The sequence below is a fragment of the Melospiza georgiana genome, chromosome 11 (genome assembly GCF_028018845.1).
Source record: "Melospiza georgiana isolate bMelGeo1 chromosome 11, bMelGeo1.pri, whole genome shotgun sequence".
NCBI classification, from domain to species: Eukaryota; Metazoa; Chordata; class Aves; order Passeriformes; family Passerellidae; genus Melospiza; species Melospiza georgiana.
Window position 1 is genome coordinate 14,364,225 of NC_080440.1, and position 19,070 is coordinate 14,383,294.

Sequence of the window (19,070 nt, forward strand, 5' to 3'; positions counted from 1 at the left end):
CTGCCCCTGCCTGTAACCCTGTCCCCAGTGCTGGTCCCCTCCCTGCCTCTCCTCCTAATATCCCTGCCCCTGCCTGTATTCCTGCCTTGTTGTCACCCAATACTCAGGGACGCTCCTCCCTGCTCCTGCTTGCATCCCTGACCTGGCCATTTGCTGCTGCTGCCAACCACAGAATCACAGGGTTGGAAGAGACCTTTGATATCACCAAGTCCTACCCAGCCCTAACACCTCAACTAAACCATGGCACATCCAGCCTTTTTTTAAACACATCCAGGGATGGTGACTCCACCATGTCCCCAGTACTTTATCACTCTTTCTGTAAAAAACTTTCTCCTAATATCCAGGATCTCTACTCCTGTCCTTGTCCCTTCTCCTGACTGTATCCCTGTAACCCTGCCCATCTCCCCTCTGTTCTATCTGTACCCCTGTCCCAATCCCTGACCCAAAATGGACCCTATCTCACTCTTCTTCATATCCCTGCCCCTGCTGCTGCCCCATCCTTGTCCTCCTCCCTCCCTGCCTCCCTCTCCCCAGCCTCTGCCTGTCTCCTGCCCATGTCCCGACTCCCTGCCCCTTTTTGCTCTTTCCCGCTCTGTTACAGCCCCCGCCCATCCGCCTGGCCCCGAGCCGAGCTCCCAGGTGTGTTTCTGTCATTTTGCTCTTCCTTGTTTATTTGGACCACGGGGGCACTCGCGGGCTCCTTCGCACTTTCGTTTCCAGCTTGGCAGAGCCAGAAACTGAAAATTGCGTCGGGAACAGAAACCGAAACTCCCGATCTCCCGGTTTAAGGCAGCACGGGCTGAAACATCCCACACGTACTGCCTGCTCCCGGCATCGAGGGGCTCCGGGGGCTCTGCTGGCGCTGCACCGGCCGCATCCCCCTGCAGGGGACGGCACAGCCTCCCTGGGGATGCCGGCATCAGCCGTGTCCCACCGACGGTGCTGCCACCAGGAGCCTCGGAGAAACTGGCTATGTCTGCATCTCATTGCCTGCAGCAGTGCCGGGCATCTGCTGGCACTGGGGACAGCCTCATTCCATTGCCCGTGGTGGCACTGCCACATCCCTTGGCCCTGCTCACACCATGGCACAGCGTGAGCCGTGTCCCAGCGCTGGCTGTGCCCCAGCCTGGACACTGCACGGGGCTGTGAGTCCCTGTGTCACCGAAGGGGCTGTGAGACCCTATGTCACCGAAGGCACGGGGCTGTGAGACCCTGTGTCACCGAAGGCACGGGGCTGTGAGACCCTGTGTCACCGAAGGCACCGGCCCATGAGCCCCACGGCACCCCAGGGCCAGCCTGCAGGCTGCTGCCTCTCTGCCACGGCCAGCCGAGCTGGGTGTCAGGGTGACCGCAGTCCCCTCCCAGCCCCCGCAGGGTGGCACCGGAGACACCCGGAGCATCCCGGGGAAACGACCAGGGGCCACCTTAAGTTCCCCGCGGTGACGCATCGGGGCGGCGGCCCGGGAAGGTTTAAAAGCTGCTGCAGGCAGAAGCTGCCTCTGAGGGTGGAGTGCTGCGGGCAGGAGTAGAGGTAAGAGGCAGCAAATCAGAAGAGGGCAAAGGGAGCGATACACCTGTCAGGATGGATGTGGACCCGGCGGCATCCATGGACGGACTGAGAACAGTAACTGCCAGGGAGCTGGATGGCTGGATCGCCAGAACCCTGCAGCCCAGCCCGGAGTTCTCTGCGCAGGTGAAGGGGACAGTGTGGAAAATCTGTGAATTCCTGAAAAGGAAGTGCTTTGAGGATAATATCCACGTCCAAAAGACCGTCAAGGTGAGTGCTGCCTGACTTGGGGGCTAGCTGACACCCCTGCTGCCACCCTTCCCACTGCTCCATGCTCCAGCTCCTGCCCTGCCTCAGTTTCCCTTGGCAGCTCCAGGAGTGGTGGCAGCCGATCCTGGTGCTGGCAGTGGTGCTGAGCAAGCAGGGCCTCTCTCTGCAGGGTGGATCAGCAGGAAAGGGCACAGCTCTGAAGAACAGCTCTGATGCTGATGTGGTGCTCTTCCTCAGCTGCTTACCCAGCTACGAGGACCAGAGGAACAACAGAAGGGTTATCCTGGATTTGATCATGATAAGGCTGAAGGACTGCAGGGAGAGCTTGCAGTTCGATGTGTGCATTGGTGAGCCCAGGTACAAAGGTCCTGACAGCACACCGCGCTCCCTCAGCCTTTCTCTGTCCTCCCTGGAGACTGGAGAGTCCATTGATGTGGACATCCTGCCTGCCTATGATGCTTTGGGTAAGGGCTGCAGGCTGGCACAGGGACAGGCAGTGGTGTCAGTGCTGGGATGGCTCTCACCCTTCTTCTCACCCTCCTTCTCACCCCACAGGGCAGGTGACCCAGGATGCCCCACCAAAGCCAGAAGTGTATGTGAGGCTCCTGCATGCCGACAGCCAGCCCGGGGAGTTTTCCCCCTGCTTCACTGAGCTGCAGAAGCTGTTTGTGAAGCATCGCCCTGCCAAGCTGAAGGACCTCCTGCGCCTGGTCAAGTACTGGTACAAGAAGGTGAGGGCTGCCCAGCTTTCCCAGTTCCCAACAGACACCCATCCCAGCCAGCTCTCACCTCCATCTGTTCTTCTCCCCAGCTGCTGAAGCCACAGTACCCCGATGCACACCTGCCCCCTAAGTATGCCCTGGAGCTGCTGACCATCTATGCCTGGGAGGAGGGCACAGGCTCCTCCTGCATCTTTGACATGGCTCAGGGCTTCCGCACAGTGCTGGAGCTGCTGGGCCGGCACCGGGACATCTGCATCTACTGGGAGAAGTACTACTCACTGCAGCACGGAGACATCGGTGCCCACGTCAAGGGCTTGCTGAGCAGTCCCCGGTGAGGACCGTGCCCAGTGGGATTGTGCCTGCTGGCCCCATGGTACTGCCCAGGGCTGACAGCAATGCCCACTCTGTGTTTGCAGCCCTGTCATCCTGGACCCTGCTGACCCCACGGGGATCCTGGGCCAAGACAAGGACTGGAACTTGATGGCGCAGGCAGCTGCCAGCTACTGCCGCTCACTGCCCTGCCTTGCAAACGTCCAGCCCTGGAATGTGCAGGTAAGGCTGCTTGACCCTGTGAGCATCTTGTCCCCCACCCCTGTCCCTGCTGTCTTTGCCCACCCACTCTCCCGTCCCTGCAGCCAGCCCGGCCCGTGACCATTGAGGTGATGCAGCTGTCAGGCACCAGGCTGACGCAGCGTGTCAGCCCCTACACCACCATCGGGCAGCTGAAGGACATGATCCACCAGAGCTGGGGCATCTCCCCATACCAACAGCGCCTGGCACAGCAGGAGCCAGGCAGGAACAACATCACCCTGCAGGACAGCGATACCCTGGCCACGCACAGCATCTTCTACAACACCACGCTGGTGCTGCTGCAGACTGAGCCCCAGAAGATGCAGGTCCTGGTCAAGGACGATAGGAACCGGACCACGACCTACACGGTGCTGCCCACTGACACCGTGCGACAGCTGAAGGAGCAGATCCAGGCCCGGCAGGGGCCCTCTGCCAACGAGCAGCGCCTGACCTACGGCTCCAGGGAGCTGCAGGACCAGCACACGCTGCAGCACTACGACATCAGGCCCATGAGCACAATCTACATGCTCCTGCGGCTCCGGGGGGGCGCAGGCCCCCAGCTCCCCCAGCTCCCCCAGCTCCCCCAGCTCCCTGCCTGCTTGACCTCCTGAGCACTGCCCTCAGCACCAGCCCATGCCCCTGTGTACCCTCCTGTCATGCTGGAAATAAATACTTACTAGATCCTTGTGCTGCTTGCTCTGTTGGGGACAGTGACAAGTGTCACGTGGGGTAGTCAAAGGGGTTGGGGTCGCCAACACTTTGAGGGGGGACCTCAATGCCACAAGCTGCCGGGATGGCACAGGGACACAGAGGTGCAGTAAAGCAGTGCTCCCTGACCCCAGGGTGCTTGGTGGGGTGAAGGATGCCAGCCTGCTGCCAGCTGGACCTCAGGAGAAAAAACCATCTGCTTTATCTGCCTGCTCCTGCCTGCACCACTGCCTGCCTGTGCTCAGGCTGGGGGGCAACCAGCGCTGGGACATGGTTTGTGCTGGTAGCATGGTGTCACTGCAGGCCGTGGGACGTGGCCAGTGCCACCAGGGGTCCTGATGCCAGCACAGACAGCAGGAGGCAGCAGACTCCGAGGTCACCTTCGGTCACTGCCTTAATTGCTGCCTGCTGGCACCGGGGAAGTTTGGTTTTCATCTTCCAGAAAGCAAAGTGGAGCTGAAAGCATGGGCAGCTGGAAGTCTGGGGAAAACCCATCAATCTTGGCAATGTCCCTGCAGGTCTTGTCTCCCCTCAGCCCTCCAGTGTTGCCAGGCATCCCACCCCTCCAGGCTGGGGTGCCAGAGTGGGTCTGTGCCGTGGGGCACCGGGCTGCCCCTGAGCGCTTCTGGGGCTCTGGGTCAGACGCGGGAGCCTGGGCGGCTGAATCTGCTTTATTGTGCTCAATTAGTACAAGGTCCCCTGTGCCACTGTTCTACACCCAGAGCTGTGGGTGCCACCTTTATGCCCCCCAACATCTCCCCTTTATGCCCCCCTCCTCCTGCGTCCCACCAGTGCCTGTGCTGCCCCTCCGTGCCCCCACTGCTGCCCGTGGCCCTTTCGGGACCCGAGCGTGACCCTGCTGTGCCGTCCTCCCGCAGTGCCGTGCTGGGGGGGCACCGCCTGGCCCCGCAGTTTACATTCATAGTAACAGTCGTTAATAAATATTTCGGTGACTCTGCGATGCCGGCAGCCGGCTGGGTCCCCACCGGTGTTGCAGCCGGTGGCAAGGGCGCTCGGCAGCCCCTCGGGGGGCGGCTCAGCCCGGCTGCCCTCCTGCGGCCCCGGAGCCGCTGCCAGCCCCCGGCAGTGCCCCCGCGGCCCCGCTCCTAGGCAGAGCCCGGCGCCCGGGGCCGGCGCCCGGGTCACCAGGGGGATGCGCTGCGGGGCCCCCGCTCTGCCCGCGGCCCCTCGTGGGTGCGCCGGCGGCGGGCCCTGCGCGGCTCCGAGCCCTGCCCGCGGCCGGGGGGCCCGGCGGGGCTGCGGGCCGGCGCCGGGGGTCTGCCCCGGCTCCACAGCCTCTGGCACGCCTTGTCCGCGGCTCCCAGCGGCGGGCGCTCCACCAGCTGGAGGAAGTCCCGGTACCAGACCTTGCGGCCGGGGATCCCGGCGGCGAGCTGGGGGTCCCCGGCAGACGCCGCGCCCGTGGCCTGTCCGGCGCCGATCACCTCCAGGGAGAGCCGCAGCAGGGGCTGCGTGAAGCCGTGCTCCGTGGCGTGGCAGAGGTAGAGGCCGGCGTCGGAGCGCTGCACGCTGCGCAGCAAGACACCCCGCTCCGTCCGCACCACCCGCTCGTCCATCTGCACCTGCAGTACCCGCGGGGACGGGCGGTCAGCTCGGCACGGCACGGCACGGCACGGCACGGCCCCACCGGCGGTACCTGGCCGGGGAGAGCCTACCTCTCGCTGGGGATCATTCAGGGTGCGCTGGTATGTCCAGAGGATGTGGGCTTGCAGGGATTTGGGGATGCACTCCAGAAAGACGGTGCTTCCCTCCACCCCGTAGAGCTGCTTCTGGGGCACGGTGTCCCGCCTGGGATCTGTGGGGACACAGCCTGGCTGTCAGCCCCCACCACGGCAGGGCAGCCCCAGACTCGGGCTGGTCCCAGCTCACCTTCAGAGCAGAGCACGTTGGGGTCCCCGTTGCGGACGTCCTGCCGGCGGAAACGCCTGTGGGAGGGCGAGGGAGGAGCAGGGGCTGCACAGCCTGACCGTGCTCCTCGCCATGGCCTGGGAGCAGGCTGGCTGCCCCAGCACTGCGTCCCGGCACGGCATGGCACCTACCTCTTGGTGTTGGGCACGTAGCGGGTGCAGGTGTTGCCATCCCAGGCGCAGTACGGGTCCCGGGCCAGGCAGCACTCGGCACAGGCTTTGCCATAGGCGCTGCAGCGGTGCAGGGGCAGCTGGGCCAGCGCTGTGCTTGAGCCAGCGTAGAGCTGATGCTGGGGGAAGAGCAGAGCTGAGCACCCCGTGCTGTGGCACGGGGCTAGGCAGAGCCATGGTGGACCTGGGAATGCCCAGGGGTCCCCCTTACCCGCTTGGAGGAGAGCTGCAGGCTGATGATGGGGGAGGAATCCTGTGGGCAGAGCATGGGCAGGAGTTAAGGGTGAATGGGGCAGCCTAGGGATGCAGCATCCTGGCTCCCACATGCAACCCAGAGCATGGACAGCACATGGGGATGCTGCAGGGAAGTCTGACAGGTGGGATGTGGAACCCTGACCCTCACCTGGAAGACCTGCAGCTCCTCCAGCAGCAGCGGCTCCATGCGGTGCCAGCTCTCCTTGGGCACTGAGACCACCTTCAGCACTGTGCCCACATCTGCAGGCAGGGAGGGGTGAGGCCACAGGTCCCAGCCCCAGCATCTCCCCGCTCTCCCTCACTGCCCCATCCCTAGGGTCACCACGTGCCTGTGCCAATGAAGAGGACGTCGTAGTGGCCATCGGCAGCGGTGACACGGTCCACAGCTATGCGGGTGAAAGTGTAGGGCACAGTGGCTTGCAGGAGCAGGGGGCGCTGGCCATGGGGCAGGACAGGGTTGTACATCAGTGGGTGGTGACGGGCAAACTGAATCACCTCGTCTGGGAAGTCCTTGGTGGAGCCAAAGGTGCCGAAGGTTTTGCTGGGGCACTGCAGGGAGACAGCAGTGGCTAAGCAGGGTCTCACAGCCCACTGTCCCCACCCCACGTAGTGGCATCCCAGTGGTGGCAGCAGCCAGGACACCCCTACTCCACGTACCATGCCTGGGCGGGGGTATGGCACCCGGCCCTGGTATGACACCCACTGGTAGTTGGGACCTTCCTTGTGTGCAAAGGGGCCCAGGAAAGCCCGGCGGATGTCAGCCATGGTGTAGACACAGACAGCTGAGCCTTGGAAAACAGAGCTGATGGGAGAGAGAGGGGAAAGATGTGAGGGGGCAAGGGGGGGCACCGCTGGGTATGTGCAGGGTGCTGGGGAAGGGGCTTGACCTGGAGGTGGAGAAGATGGCGTAGATCAGAGGGTTGCGCTTGTCTCTTGTCTGCAACAGGAAAACATCCCCTGCAAGCAGGGAAGGCATCAGTGCTGCCAGTGCTGCCAGTGCTGCCCAAGCTGCACTGCTGGGGCCGCATCCCCGTTCACTCACGGAGCTCATCAAAGTGGGTGTCTGCCCCGTCGGGCCCTGGCACAGCGCACACCAGCCGAGCCTTCAGGAATGTCGTCCACTTGTTCACCAGGCTGCGCTGCCCGCCCATGTCGTTCTGCAGGGCAAGGGGGACACCGGTGTCAGCAGCAGCAGCAGCAGCAGGTGGCACCCCTGGGCACCCTGGCCCCAGCCCCCCTGCCCGTGCCCGCTCTCACCCGGCAGATTTGGCCGATGCGGGCGAAGCTGGTCTTGCCCAGCCCCTGCTGCCGTTCCACCGCCGTCTCACGGAAGAAGAAGTAGATCTTGTCATCGTCGGGGTCCTCGCTCTCCGGCACCAGAAAAACAGCCACGAACTTGGGCTCTGGGGACAGAGGGGTGGTGCTTCCAATGCCTCCACTGGCTGTGCTCCCCAGGGACCCTGGAGCAACTGTTGGGGTCCCAGGGGAGGGTGCAGAACCAACCCTGCCCAGCTGCAGAGTAGAGGCATAGTGAGGATGGGACTCCACCAGACATTGAGGGTCTGGAGGCAGCACACGAAGCCCTGAAATCACCCTCTGGAGGCAGTAAAGACATATCTGAGCCTGGAGGAGTCCTTGCCCTGATGCCTCCAGGCAGCAGCACTGCTGTGCCAGTGGCCTCCCTGTCCCCCACCCTCCCAGTGCCCAGCACTGACCGTTGAGCCAGCGAGAGTCGTGCTGCTCCGTGCGGATGGAGGGACGCCGGCCCAGGCTGCGGAAGATGGTAAAGTCACGGCCCATCAGATCGGTGGCCACCCCAGAGTAGAGCTCCTCGCCTGACAGGCACCGAGGGAAGTGTTATAGGGGCCCCCCTGGCACCCCTGTGCCACGCTGCACCCAGCACCAGGCTCAGAATGCCCTTACCCACAAGGACAGAGGCGGCTGTGTGCCGGGGGTCATACGGGCTCTTCCCCTTGCCGTCCTCAGTGTGGTGGGGGTCCAGCTTGAAAACGGGCTCCTGGAGAGGGTAAGGATGGGAGGTGGGCAGGTGGCAGCAGCTGGAGGCTGTGGTGGTGCCAGGGGAGGCTCACTTCTGCATGCTGGCCAGCCTCGATGAAGGCACAGACTGGGTGGAAGGCACCAGTGCCGCAGGCGTATAGGTGGGTCCGGTTGTAGGGGTGCAGGATCTTCACAAAGTTCATGCACTCAGCCTGAGGATGGAGGGAATGAAGGGTGAGGTAGTGCCGGGGCAGATCCCTGGCACAGTCCTGGCATCCCACAACACTCCCCATAACTCACAGTGATGTCCTTGCCGGCCCAGTTGCATTCTTCCCTCCACTCCACGGGAGCCGGCCAGTAGATCTGCGGGTGGAGAAGGGGATGCTCACCACACCTGGAGCACCCAGCACTGTCCTGCCAGCCTGTCCCCCCTGCCCCGTTACCTTCCTGCCCCGCTGGCTGATGTCATCCAGGGCCAGAGAGAGGAGGTGGTTCTTGGCGCCCACGAAGAGACGGCCGCGCTCCTCGTCCAGCAGCAGGGCCTCGTAGCAGCAGGAGTGCTCCAGCGAGAAGAGGTGCAGCCCATGGCGAGCCCGCAGCTCTGCCGGGAGCCAGCGGCGCTGCTCAGCCCGGCCCCGCCACTGCCCGTCCATCCCCGCTGCCCCGGACACGCTCCGAGGCAGCCCGGGTCAGGCCACGGCCCCCTGCCCTGCCATCCCCTCCCCCAAACCTGTCCCACTGGCTCGACCAGGTTCACCAAGCCCTTGCCTGCCCAGCATTCATCCCCATGCCAGCCCCACACCCACCCCCGTGTCCCCAAACCGCTCAGCAGTGATTCCCATGCCCTCGGCACCCATCCCTGCACCGCTCACCCGGCAGCGGGGGAGAAGGGGCCATTCCCTGCCCCGCGGAGCTAATCCCACCGTGGCGGGAACAAACAGCCCTTTGTCAGGCTGCGAGGAGAGCTCTCGCTGAGCCCCGCCGCTGGACAAAGCCCCCTGCGCCGTGCTGGAGCCCCTGGAGCGGCCGGTCGGGACACGGCAGCAGCTCTCCGGCTGGCACAACATTCCCGACAGGTATGGCACAGCGGAGGCCAGGGAGTGCCACCACGGTGCACACAGGGAAGGGGCACCTGCGCCTGCACATGCCGGGGGATGGGAGCGAGGTCCCAAGCACCGGCGTGGCCCTAAGGACGGGCAGGTGGCCCTGCAGGGGCTGGCATGAGGTCAGGAGCAGTTCCAACACCTGATAGCCCGCGGGGAGGGCGGCAGCAGTGCCAGGGATGTGCCACTGCTTGGCTTGCACCCACGGCACGGTGCTGCCCCCGGCCCGGACCCTCCCGTCCCTGTGATGGTGCTGGCTGTGCTGACACGGAACCAGCGCACCCAGAGCTGACCCCGCACCCCCGCCCTGCCCGTGTCCCGCGCTCACCGGGGAAGGACAGCTTGAGGCGGGGGGTGGCAGCGGCCGGGGGCCGGCCCGCGGAGAGCCCGCGCAGCAGGAGCAGGAGCAGGAGCAGCGTGCGGCTCATGGCCGGGCTCTGGCTGGTGGCGCCGCGGCTGGGGCACAGAAACAACACCTCAGCTCGGGTTACAGCCCCCTCCCCACAGCCCCCAGACCACGATCCCTCCCCGATGCTGCCGAGTGTCTGCAGAGCCCTGAGCATCAGCGCGGGGCAACTCCAGGCACGGCACAAGGGGATCCCCCACTGGGCTCGGCCTCGTAGTCGGAGGGGATGTGAGCCAGCCACGTCCCTCCCTATGTTAAAGTCCCCATTAATCTAATCCCAAACATAATGGGCTTCAGAAACACCCCTCCTGCTCCTGCCCGTGGGGAAACAGAGGCAGCCCAGCCGAGCAGCATCCAGCCCTGCCCATGCCTGTCTGAGCCCATCAGCAGAGTGTGCCGGGCTCTGCTCATTCCTGCCTGCACGCACGGAGCTGTGCTAGGAATGGGGACAAGGACAGAGCAAGCACCGAAGTGGTGACAACCAAATAGGGTACGCTGGGCAGTCAGTGGGCTCCTGAGCACTGGGCAAGCTGTCCATGATGGTAGTCATGGGGTCCCATGCCTCAGTTTCCCCCGCTGCTACAGCCCCACCATTAGCCCTTGGCCTTTCTTGTACCACCATAGAAATGAGAGCAGGATTTGGGGGCTCTGGCTGAGCAAGTGCCCACAGCACCCAGAGGGACCCGTGCTGGTGTGTCTGCCACTCTGATGGGTGCTCACCACGAGGTAGGAAACTCCTCCTCTGACTCCGGCAGCAGCAGCTCTCCCCTGGGGAGTGGGAGGCGATGGTTATCAGGGCACTGTGCCAGAACACAGATCCCACCTTGCCTCCCGGCCATGCTGCGGTGCCTTGTGCAAGGCACACACTGAGCCATGCCGATCATGGCACAGCCACTGGGGTCTCACCAGGACACCGGTGACAGCCAAAGCCCCACCACAGCCCGGGGCTCGGTGCAATCACCCCAGGCTCTGCTGCCCTGCCTGAGCTGGGAGCTGGTGGATGCTGGCCGGGAGGGTCGCACACACACGCGGCACGGAAGGGGCTCCTGCGGGCAGGGCAGCCCCTCTGGGCTGGCCGGTGAGCCCGGGGCGGGCAGCGGGCAGCGGGCAGCGGGCAGGGCCTGGCTGGGCGCAGTGCCGGCTACGGCTGCCCGGTGTCCCGGCACGGAGGCGATCGGCGCTAATGGCATTTACAGAGGCGCCGGGATGAGGCGCGGGACCCGCCGGGCTCTGCCGCCAGCCGGGGCCGTGCCGGGGCACGGGGGAGCTGCCGCCTGCCCTCACTCACGGAGCGGCCGGGGCAGACCCCCGGGCACGGACCCGCGTGGCTCCGACCCGCCTGGCGCGGGGGTCGGGCGGGGGGCGGGCAGCAGCGGCAGCACCACGGACCCTCGGTGCCAACCCTGGCACATCCAGCCCGCGAAACTCCTCGTGCCAACCCCGACGCCAGCCCGCCGGTGCCCGCCGGTGCCGGAGGGGTCACGAACCCCGCCGCGAGCCCCCCAACACCAGCACGGGCCGCCCCCCCGACGGCAGCGCAGAGGCCCCGTCACCCCGGGACACTCCCCGCTCACCCCCGTACCCCGCCGGCCCGCGGCCCCGGCACCCACCTGTGTCCCGGCTCGGCTCGGTCCGGCCCGGCCCCGCCCGCGTCCGCCGGGAGCGAGCGGGGCGGCCCCGCGGGGCGGGGCGGGGCGGGGCCGGGGGCGCGCACAGGGACACGCACACGAGTGTGCGAGCACACGCTCACGAGCGGGCACCTCACACATGTGCGCACACACACGCACAGGCAAACACCCACGGCCCCTCACACACACACACAGACAGAGACGCACACAGCCGTGCTGCCACCCCCCAGCGGCCCGGGGTGACACCCACGGGGACACCCACGGGCACACCCGCCGCCCCGGGGCAGAGCTGAGGGTGCCCGGCTCCGCACACGCGTGGCCCAGCCCACGAGCGGTGCCGGGGCTCCCTCCTCTCCGGGACAGGCACTTGCCTGCCCGAGCGTGGGGGCCGTGCCGGGGGTGCCGGGGCCGTACCGGGGGTACCGGGGGCCGGTCCCGCGCCCCGCTCAGCTGCAGCCCAGATGTCTGGCCCGGGCCCAGCCCGCAGCAAACAAAATTCCTCCGCTGCCTCCCATTTTCCAGCTGCCGCTGCCAAGAATAGCAAGTGCCGAGCGGTGCCGGCAGCGGGGCCACGCGTGCCTCGGCGGGCAGGGCTCGGGGCGGGGAACGGGAGCTGCCCCGGGGGCCGCACCTGCCTCGCTCTCCCCGTGCCCCCGACTGTCCCTACCTGCGGCTGCGGGGTGCAGGGAGGCGGGTCCGGAAGGCGTGGGGAGGCAGAGCTGCAGGCGGGCGGGCAGGGCTGCGGGCGGGCAGGGGTGCGGGCAGCAGGCTGTGCCGGCAGGTGCAGGGGGAGCAGCAGCGCGGGCAGCAGCGGGTGCGGACAGGTGCGGGCAGTGGGTGCCAGCAGGCAGCGAGCGCAGGTGGGCTGGCAGGGAGTGCGGGCGGCCGGCAGCGGGTGCGGGCAGGTCAGGTGCAGGTGCAGGCAGGCAGCTGGCACAGGCAGGCAGTGAGTTCAGCAGGAAGCCAGAGCCATGCAGTAGGCAGAAGCTGTGCCAGGCAGGGTGCCCGGGAAATGCCCTTCTGTCCCGCTGCCAGTAACCCTCGTGCTGCCAGCCCTGGTACTCTGGCGTGCTGGCAGGCTCTGTTCCAGCACCACATCTTGTTCCTCTCCTGGCTGTGCCGCGGTGCTGAGTGGCATTCAGCCCAGCCCAGCCCAGCCCAGCTTTATGGCAGCAAGGAGGACAGAGACAGCGAGGGGACGGGTGGGGCAGCAGGGGAGCTGGCACCGGTACGGCAGGGGTTACTCTGCTGTCAGACTTTGACCAGGCACCGGCAGGACTCTGGGCTGGGTGGCCCCACACGGGCATTGCGTCCCTGTGCCCGCTGTTACAGCACGGCGCTGAGATGGTGGGGACAGGGATGTCGTGCGCAGCCCTGCACAGTGGGCACCTTCCTATTCCAGCGCCGTGCCTCAGTTTCCCTTCACCCAGTTGGGACCTTTCCAGCTACCGCCGCTCCCGGCAAGCGTGGCGAGGTGACCGGGTGACGTCACCATCGCCCGGAGCCCTGAGGGGACCTTGCTGGCAGCGGCTCCGCCTGGAGAAACCATCAAGCGTCAGGAGGGCCGGGCTTCCATCCCGGAACAAGCGGCGCGGGAGGGATGCGCCACGTCGCCCGCCGGCCACCCCTGCCCGCCCCACGGGGTGTTCCTGGCCAGCCCGGGAGCCGCTGGCACGGTGGCGGTGCCCGTGTGGAACGGGCACGGCCGCTGGCATCCCGCCCCCATCCCCGCGCTCCGCAGCCCGCCGAGGGTTTCGCAGCCCGGTGCCGGCGGCCTGGCTCCCCGCCAGCGCGGGGGTGTCGCTGCCCACGGCACCTGCAGGTGCTGCCGCTCTCGCTCTTTGATCCCGACCCTGCCGCTGGCACATCCGCGCCCGGGGATCGCTGCCTCGGCCAAGTCTCCCCCGGCGGTTCCGGCTCCGGAGAGCATCTGCGGCTCGGCCGGCAGCGCCCGGGCCCGCGGAGGTGTCAGCGGGAGGAAACGGCTCCCCCGCACCCCCGCAGGGCCCGGCGGCGGCACGCAGAGGCTCCGGCATCTCCCGTGCCGGGCTGAGCCAGCAGGGCACGGGAGGTGCCCGGGGTGACCGGGAGCTGCTGGATGCCCTGCATGCAGGGAGGAGGGCTGGGACTGGCATCCACTAGCCCTGAGGATGGGTACCAATCCTGCATCCCGAACAGGAATGGTACCTCACCAGAGGAACCCTCCTGATTCTGTGGGGTGACTCCCCTAGGGGTGCTGCAGGGTGGTTCCCCATGTCCCTGGGGCCTAAAGCGCTTCCCTCAGGCCTGGTGGAGCCATCACGGCTGGGACGTAGCAATCCCTGGGTCCAAGGGTCAGGGTGAGCTGTGCCATGACAGCTGGTGCCATAGGCATCCCTGTGACACATGGGCTGGGCACGGCGCTGCTCCCCAGCCAGGAGATGTGTTTGTGCAGCAGGGTGGCCTTGCCAGCACTGCTAGTGACACTGCCAACTCGTCACAGGGCAGGAGAGTGGTGGCATCCTCACCCCAGCCTACACCCATACCCAAGCACAGGGATATGCTGCTCAAACTAGTCTCCCTGGGTCTGGACACCCCAAAAACCTGCTGGTGCTTTGTGATGGCACTAAAGATGTGGCTTTAGGACTTCTTTGGGAGTCTGTCTGTGGTGGCCCACATCCATAATGTTGGGCCATGAGATGGCATCAGGCCTTGCACGGCTGCCACATTCCTGGTACAGGGGAAGGATGTGCTAGGCAGGGGACAGAGCTCATGGCATCCCAAGTGGGCCATCGTGAGGGCTTGGCTGGCAGCAAGCAAACGTGCCTGAGACAGCTGCATCCTTGCAGCACAGCATGCAGCAATGCCCCAGGGCGACACCAGCTCTGGGCTCACACCCTGTCTGTGGATACACCCTGACCTTATGTCCACCCCCATCACAGCAGGCTGGTGAGACCCCAGCCTCAGGGAGCCCAGTGGCCCCAGTGCATTCCTGCCGGGATTAGGTGCCGGCTCCCGGCAGTGCCATGCTGGTGTAGCCCAGCTAATCCCTTTTTAATTGTCCCAACCCTGTTCTGGACTGATCTGGGCTGCCCAGGGAATGGGGGCCTTGTGTGCACCCCAGTGCCTGAGCACCTGTGGGGTGCTGCCATCGTGTGTCCCTTCTGTGGCACCAAGCCATGGGGTGCATGATGAACCTTTGGGGTGGTGATGAAGAAGGGGGTGTCCCTCCTCCAGGTGCAGGGCAGTGGCTTTTTGGAAAGGGAAAGGGAAAGGGAGGGATCCTGGTCTTATAGGATCCTATCCTCCTAACCAAGGTGACCATTTGCCCTTGCCTTGGTGTCTGCCAGCAGCCAGGCTCTGGGACAGGCAGAGGGGCCATTGCCCTGCACTGAAAACCACCAAAGCTCCTCAAAGCCATACGTGGGGCAGGAGCAGGACACCCAGGCTTTCTGCCGCCATGCAAGCACTCTTCCCACCCCAGCAGGAGGGCAGTGGGAGATGCTGGCTGAGTCCCCCCGCCTGCTGTCCTGCCCACGTCCCTTTGGCCCTGCCCTGAGCCACACCAACCAGCGGCATCCAGCTCCTTAGGCTTTAAAAATAGGATGGTGTCCCTGCCATGGGGTCAGTAATTTTAGCCAGGGTGTGTCTTGTTGGGAAGCATGCTGATCCATTCATCTTCTCCTGCTGGCCCCGCTGCATCCACGGACACAGGGCTGATGTCAGCCCCTCGCTGCCCATTGCTCCTCCCCGCCCCGGGGCAAAGCAGCCCAGCCACGGCCTCCTCGGGCACAGGCAATGCCCTGGAGGGATGGTGAGGGTGGGGAAGAGAGGACAGGGGTGTCCAGCTGCCCCCCGAGCCTGCCTGCTCCCTATCGTGGGCTTATTGCCCCCAGAGCTGGTGGCAGCAGGGAGCACAGCACTCCTGGCACCCAGCAGCACCCGGACAGGCAGCCGTGGAGCAGTGCCGGCACCCTGCCCTCTCCTCTCACCCTGCTCCTCTCACCCCGGAGCCCAGCACAACAGGCACTTCAGCCTGCCTCCCACGGTGCTCCCGGGGGGCTGTGCCGGCTGGGAAGGCTGCGGGGGCCGCCACCGAGCATAATGGGACCATTGAGGGCCGAGCCGGCACGGCACAATGGGGCCTTGTGCGCTGGCCCCGCTCCGCTCCTGCCCAGCCCGTGCCCAGCCGCAGGACACCCCCTTTGCCCATCGCCCCGGGGCTCGCCCAGGTGCCAGCCCCTGCCTCGGCCGAGCCACTGAGTGCCGCGAATGAGCAGCAGGTGGGAGGCCAGCAGGGCAGCTCCCCTTCCATAAACCAGTGCCAGGGAAGGAGCACGGCTTGGGAAACTTCCCAGCGTGCTGCTGCTCACCCCTGCCACCCCCGCTGGGACAGGGCTTGGGGGTTCCTGCCCGGCTGTGGGGTGACGGGAACAAGGAGGTGGCACCTGCCCAGCGATGCCTTCACTTCCCTCTCAGCACCACGTCCGAGCCCGCTGGCACCCGCTGTGGGGACTCAGGGACCTCACAGCTTCCCAGGGAGCCCCGTTGTCCCAGGTCCCCAATGCCGCAGCCCCCCTCATCGGGCCGGCCCGGCTCCCCAAACCCATCTCACCTGCTGTGTGCAGCGGTGCCTCTGCCTCCTCGCCCGCGGTTCAGCTGGGCTCTGCCTGCCGCCGGCTCCTTAAACCCCAAATCCCGGCGCTGGGAGCCAGTCCCGCCGCCGGCGGGGGTGGAGGGAGGGGATGCAGAGCCCCGGTCCCGCTCCCGGGGCCGCCACCAACAAAAGGCGACTGTGTCGCGTGTCCTCCCTCTGCACCCAAGGACCTGCCTGGGAACAGCCCCTCGGGAGCGCGGGGCTCTCGGGGCGCTGCCACCCCGTCTGCCTGCCCTGGGAAGGGAGGAGAGGTGCGAGCAAGCCCAGGAATCCCGATCACAGCCGCGCTACATCCCGATGTCCCCACGCTCCCGCTCCTGCCTGCTCGGTCCCGTTCCTGCCTTGGAGCAGCGCCAGGGTGAGGGCACTCATCACCGTCCCAGCGCCTCAGCTGCTCCTGCAAAGTCCAGCCCAGCCGGGCTGCAGGGGGAGGAAGGGGATGCGGCTGCTGCCATGGTGCCGGTTCTGGGGGGACTCACACCCCGGAACCCCCATAGCTGCCGTGGGGCCGGGGGAAGCGCCCCTGCGGTCCGAAGGCCGAGCAGCCGGCGACGCCTCATTAGTGCGGGGTAAATGTGTAACAAGTTCTCGGCTGGGCTGGGGCTGTTTGAGCCGCATGACTTCTCCTGCCTTCCCGGCATCCTGGGAGCAGGGGATCGAGTGGCTCTTACGGCTCTTTGCTGCTCTACCGCAGTAAGAGCCGCTCAGGCAGGGCAGGAGGGAGGAGGAGAGTCCGCGTCGTGGCTGGACACGCTGGGGTGCCCAGAGCTGGCTGGGCGGAACGCAGTGGGCAGCGCTGGGCTGGGCACAAGCACATTGCTGCAGGGACACGATGATCTCAGCCCATGTGCCCTCCAAGAGGGCATGAGGTGAGAGAGCAAGGGAGCAAGGCTTTGTTCAGCAGTGCCTCCCAGCACGGGAAGCAATGGGCACCATTCTAATAAAAAAAACAAAACAGGAAATTCCATCTGGAGGCAAGGGAATGTGTTTTTCTTCTGTGGCAGTGGCCAGGTGCTGACACGGCTGTGCCAGAGGCTGCAGAGCATCCAGCCACGAGGATCTGTGCCCAAGCAAGCAGTCGGCACCAGCTGAGCCCCTCCTGCACTGGGGTGGGCTCAGGACAGCCAGGGACTCTGCCTGAACTGTGCCAGCCCCAGCCTCCCTCCTGGCAGCTGTGGCCATGCCGGTGGAGAGGGGCTGGGGCACATGATCCTGGCATGTCAGTGCCACCACAGGACTGAGCAGAAATGACAGTGGATCACTGTGCTGTGCCATGTGGTACCGGGTGAAACCCCAGAGCACCTCTCAGCGTTGAGCTCCGTGGAAAGCACTGGGGTGGCCAAAGGCCTCAGGAAACAGATGACACACACTGGAGATGTGCAAGGCAGGACGGCCACCACCGCCCATGGGATAGATTGAAGGACTGGGGCTGTCCCACACAGGGGCAGCCAGAGTTTTGGGGTGCAAGTGGGGCGAGAGGGCTTGTTGGGACACACATCTGGGGGAACATGGGCTGGAGTCACATGGGTGTGACAGCGCAGGGGGTGCTGGGGAAGCCCCAGGCACGGAGCGGGCAGAAGTGGGCAGGGTGCGGGCAGTGGGCAGGCAGGGGGTGGGAGGGGGCAGGCAGCGGGTGGGCAGGCAGGGCACGGGCGGTGGGCAGGGCACGGGCGGTGGGCAGGCAGGGGGTGGGAGGGGGCAGGCAGCGGGTGGGCAGGCAGCGGGCGGGCAGGCAGGGCACGGGCGGTGGGCAGGCAGGGCACGGGCGGTGGGCAGGCAGGGCACGGGCGGTGGGCAGGGCATGGGCAGTGGGCGGAGTGCGGGCACCGGGCAGGGGCCGGAGCGGGGCGGGGCCGGGCCCGGCTGTGCCGCCGGTGGCCGCCAGAGGGCGGTGGCGCAGCGGTGCCGGCCCTGCTGCTCCGCCCGCGCTCGCTGCCGCTGCCCCCGGTGCCCCCGGTGCCCCCGGTGCCCCCGGTGCCCCCGGCGCTTCCTGCTGCTCCCGGCGCTCCCAGGCAGGGCATCGCCAGCCCACAGAGTCACGGGACCGCCATGTGCCGCGTAGGTGGTGTGGGGTCACCGACGCCATGCCCGTCCTTGCAGCCGGTGGGAACCGGGAGCGGCTGGCCGGTGATGGGGATGGCGGGGCCGGTGCTGCCGTAGCACCGCGCTGACCTTGCCGGCGGCAGCGCTCAGGGCAGAACCGGCGGAGCTGGAGCAGCCGCCCGTGGCCTGGCACCCATGGCCTGACCTTCCCAGGGGCAGCTGGGGGCCTGTATCCCCATCCCACGCCGCTATGGTGTCACCGTTGTGTCACCGTTGCGCCACGGTGGCTGCTCCTGCTGGTGATGCCATTCCCCGTCCCATCCCAGCGCTCATCCGAACTTCCTGCCGCCCACCAGGCCGGTGGAGCGTGGCTCCTGCTGCTCACAGGCCGGTGGGGGTCCCAGCAGTGCCACGGAGTGGGTGGTAGGACTTTGGAAGGTGTGGGATGTGCCCAGGGACATGGGACTGGAGCTGGCCTCAGGTATCCCCCTGGCATCTGGTGGGGCTGGGCTGGTTCTCCTGCGGGGGAGCTCTGGGAAGGGTGCCAGGGGGACTTCTGTGAAGCACCGTGCTCTGCGGGTGGGAAAAGGCTTCAGGGAGCTGGGCTGTGGGGGAAACATGTGAGGCGGCTGGGCAAGGCCATGGCACGTGCCCTGGGCTTGTGCGGGCCTCCTGCCGCCCAGCAGCTGCCCCGGCCAGCCTGCAGCCCCGGGACTGGCCCAGCCCCACGGCAAACAGGGCTCAGGTGGGCGAGCTGACCCTTGGACTGGGCGAGCAGGGACGACCCCGCGCCCAGGGCCAGCGGTCACAGCGCCACCCTGGCTGTGCCTCACTTCCCCCGCTGGGGACAGCCCCTCTGCCAGCGCCGTGCCTGCTGATCCCGGTTTCTGTTTCCTCCTCCTGGCTCAAGCCCTGCAGCCCCGGGCTCACTCCTGGCTGTGGGGCGGGTGGGTCGGTAACCATTGCCCCTCGGCAGCACCAGGCAGAGCAGGGTGGCAGAGCAGTGTGGCAGAGCAGTGTGGCAGAGCAGGGTGGCAGAGCGGGGTGCCAGGGCAGCGTGGCAGAGCAGCATGGCAGAGCAGGGTGCCAGGGCAGCGTGGCAGAGCTCCGGGTGGCAGAGCTGGG

The 19,070-nt window shown here is 66.4% G+C and overlaps 2 protein-coding genes across 2 annotated transcripts; one reads left to right on the plus strand and one right to left on the minus strand.

The window, feature by feature from the left end:
- Nucleotides 1-1,519: 1,519 nt before the first annotated feature.
- Nucleotides 1,520-3,717, plus strand: LOC131088162 (2'-5'-oligoadenylate synthase 1-like). The gene is made up of 6 exons (XM_058032005.1): nucleotides 1,520-1,777; nucleotides 1,947-2,241; nucleotides 2,333-2,508; nucleotides 2,589-2,830; nucleotides 2,916-3,051; nucleotides 3,135-3,717. Exons 1-6 carry the CDS (start codon nucleotides 1,583-1,585, stop codon nucleotides 3,678-3,680), a joined length of 1,590 nt encoding a protein of 529 aa, XP_057887988.1. The 5' UTR covers nucleotides 1,520-1,582; the 3' UTR covers nucleotides 3,681-3,717.
- A 1,202-nt stretch (nucleotides 3,718-4,919) lies between these two features.
- SEMA3B (semaphorin 3B) lies at nucleotides 4,920-9,663 on the minus strand. The gene is made up of 17 exons (XM_058031846.1): nucleotides 9,561-9,663; nucleotides 8,573-8,730; nucleotides 8,430-8,492; nucleotides 8,222-8,341; nucleotides 8,055-8,148; nucleotides 7,847-7,966; nucleotides 7,389-7,534; nucleotides 7,174-7,288; nucleotides 7,019-7,088; nucleotides 6,789-6,933; nucleotides 6,461-6,680; nucleotides 6,280-6,371; nucleotides 6,088-6,129; nucleotides 5,838-5,995; nucleotides 5,668-5,723; nucleotides 5,454-5,593; nucleotides 4,920-5,360 (listed from the first exon to the last, which is right to left on the minus strand). Exons 1-17 carry the CDS (start codon nucleotides 9,658-9,660, stop codon nucleotides 4,920-4,922), a joined length of 2,280 nt encoding a protein of 759 aa, XP_057887829.1. The 5' UTR covers nucleotides 9,661-9,663.
- Nucleotides 9,664-19,070: the final 9,407 nt, after the last annotated feature.

What these genes read in the sequence shown, in the direction of transcription:
- LOC131088162 (XM_058032005.1), top strand. Translation starts at nt 1,583, where the DNA reads ATGGATGTGGACCCGGCGGCATCCATGGACGGACTGAGAACAGTAACT. An exon ending in TCAAGTACTGGTACAAGAAG is followed by an intron (nt 2,509 to 2,588) that starts GTGAGGGCTGCC and finishes TCTTCTCCCCAG; the next exon opens with CTGCTGAAGCCACAGTACCC. An exon ending in TCCAGCCCTGGAATGTGCAG is followed by an intron (nt 3,052 to 3,134) that starts GTAAGGCTGCTT and finishes CCGTCCCTGCAG; the next exon opens with CCAGCCCGGCCCGTGACCAT.
- SEMA3B (XM_058031846.1), bottom strand. Translation starts at nt 9,660, where the DNA reads ATGAGCCGCACGCTGCTCCTGCTCCTGCTCCTGCTGCGCGGGCTCTCC. An exon ending in GCATCGGCCAAATCTGCCGG is followed by an intron (nt 7,289 to 7,388) that starts GTGAGAGCGGGC and finishes CTTGCCCTGCAG; the next exon opens with AACGACATGGGCGGGCAGCG. An exon ending in GCCATCTTCTCCACCTCCAG is followed by an intron (nt 6,934 to 7,018) that starts GTCAAGCCCCTT and finishes CTCTCCCATCAG; the next exon opens with CTCTGTTTTCCAAGGCTCAG.